The sequence below is a fragment of the Myotis davidii genome, unplaced genomic scaffold, assembly GCF_000327345.1.
Source record: "Myotis davidii unplaced genomic scaffold, ASM32734v1 scaffold609, whole genome shotgun sequence".
In the NCBI taxonomy this organism is placed as follows: domain Eukaryota; kingdom Metazoa; phylum Chordata; class Mammalia; order Chiroptera; family Vespertilionidae; genus Myotis; species Myotis davidii.
The window spans coordinates 304,075-306,273 of NW_006300164.1; the positions used below are offsets into that span (position 1 = coordinate 304,075).

The window sequence follows — 2,199 nt, forward strand, 5'->3', positions numbered from 1 at the left end:
GATGAGATACCTGCGGGTGGGGCAGGGGCCCTGGGTGTCAATGCCGCCCCCACACAAGGCAGCCAGCGTGGGGGCCGGATGCCCAGTGTGGAGGTGCCCAACGGCTCCGGGGCTGGCACTTACACAATGTCGTTGGGCTCCAGCCTCGTGTCGGGCGGGGGGTTGATGAGGACGTAGGAGAGGGTGTTCTGCTGGTCGTTCATCTCGTCTGCAGAGGAGACAGGGCCCCAGCAGCGGTCACCCCTCTGCCCAGAGAAGCCAGGGCTCTGCCAGCCACAGAACCTTCCCAGCCTTTCTGGCCATCCTGCCCGAGCCCTCACCTGGCAACCCAGCCAGGACTGGTCCCCCCAGGGGCACCGAGCCCCAGACCACACAGGGGTCCCCCCAGGAGCACCGGCCCCGGCCCCCAGCCCGCACAGGGGTGCCCCCAGGGGCAGTGGCACTGGCTCCTGCCCACACCCAGGCAGCTTCTCAGCCAGAGCAGCCAGCATCTCATAGATGGGGCAGCCCCGACAGAGGCATCGAGCACCTGCACACACCTGGACACCGGCACACAACCACACACACCACACGCCTCTGGACACCTGCACACACTCCTGACCCAGCCTTGGGCTTCTCCCGCCCCCAGGGCCCTGCTCTCCCTCCTGCTCTGAGCTCCTGTCCTGTTGTCCAACACCAGCTCCCACGACCCCCTTGGCACATGCAAGGCCTGTGGGGGGACAGCCGGCACCCCACTCCCTGGGTGGCTGTGGGATGCGGCCCGCAGGGGTGAGGACGGGTTCCGGAGAAACAGTGTCACCTCACAGCAGTCTCCTGGCCAAACATGGGGACGGCCCCGTCCAGGCAGAGGCCCGAGCACCCTGCACGGCTTGTGGCCTGTGTTTGCCCGCCTGGGGGTGTCTGAGGCACCTCCTGCCCCAGAGCAGCCGTCGGGACACAGGGACGGCCTCCCAGGGGTCCCGCCCCGATGGCCTTGCCCCCGTGCCCCCGGGAGGAGTGTAAGGCCGGACCACTGACGAGGGGACGGGCTGCCGGTTTGAACTGGAGCCTGCAGAGCGAATTGGCCCCACAGCATCCGAGCCCTAGCGCGGGTCCAGCTCAGCCGCTCCCGGAGGGCAGGCGGGCACAGGGAGGCCTCCGGCTGACACACATGCGGGGCCCTTGGGCGGAACCAGGTGCCGGCCTCCAGCCCTTTGCCCAACAGCCACGCTGTCTCTTCCCGAAAAGCTTGGCCTGAGCCTGGGGGCAGGAGCTGCCAGGTGCCGAGTGGGCAGCTGCGCTGGAGGCTGTGCAAGGAGGCCCCTCCCGGCCCGAGCGCCCCCCATGCATTTCCGGGGTGAGCAGCAGAGACGGGGGCCTGGACCCTGCAGTAACCGGGGCCCAGGCAGGGGAAGGATGGAGGCGGCTCTTAGGGGCCTGACCACGGACCACAGCCCTCAGCAGGCCGGCCACGCGGGCACACACACCAGTGGGGACAATGGGAATGGAGAGACTGGCCCACTGGGGCCCTCGTGGGCTGGTGTCCGCTAAAAGCTGGACGCACTCCTGCCAGCCTCCGGGCCACACCCTGGGCCCTGCTTCTCCCGGTGAATGGGCCACAGCGTCCTGAATCTAGAAGACTGGACCAAGCCAGGCTGGCGGTGCTTGTGGGGGTGTGGGCTGCGGGGTGGGGGCAGCCGCAACACAGGGTGGGGTGTGGTCAGTCACAGAGCAAAACTGTGATTCCCCCAGGACCAGCGGCTTTACCACCGACGTGGGGCTGGGGGTGGGGGAGCGGGGCTGGTGACACCTCGCCTGGCAAGTGACCAAAGGAGGTACCACCTCCCCCTGCACCCCCTCCTCCCCCTGCACCCCCTGCATTCCAGCTTCCACGGGGATCTGGCCCTGGGTGTCCCCACTCTCTCCTCTCACACCTCCCCAATTTCCTCCTCTACTAATTGGGGGTAACCGGGGCCTCCCTCCGAGTGGCTGGCAGGAAGGGGTCGGGTTGGGGGTGCAGGACGGAGGGGCCCTAGGACGACACCCTCTGGGGGAACCTCCCTGCAGCCTTAGCTAAGAGGGTCACCTCCCCGCCAAGGTCATGCCTCCCCTCTGGTTTTACATTCTGGCCCAAGCACCCCTCAGGCCCACACATGTGGGGGGCTCGGGAAACACCACCTGGTGACCCCCAGTGACCCTGCAGGGCAGCCACCTCTGGGA

General features: G+C 67.9%; 1 protein-coding gene across 1 annotated transcript in view; it reads right to left on the reverse strand.

Moving 5' to 3' along the window:
* Positions 1-119: 119 nt before the first annotated feature.
* Positions 120-2,199, reverse strand: part of KCNT1 (potassium sodium-activated channel subfamily T member 1) — a 61,207-nt gene continuing 59,127 nt past the window's right edge. Inside the window, 1 exon segment of the mRNA XM_015572324.1 lies at positions 120-208. Coding sequence (XP_015427810.1) covers positions 120-208 — 89 coding nt within the window.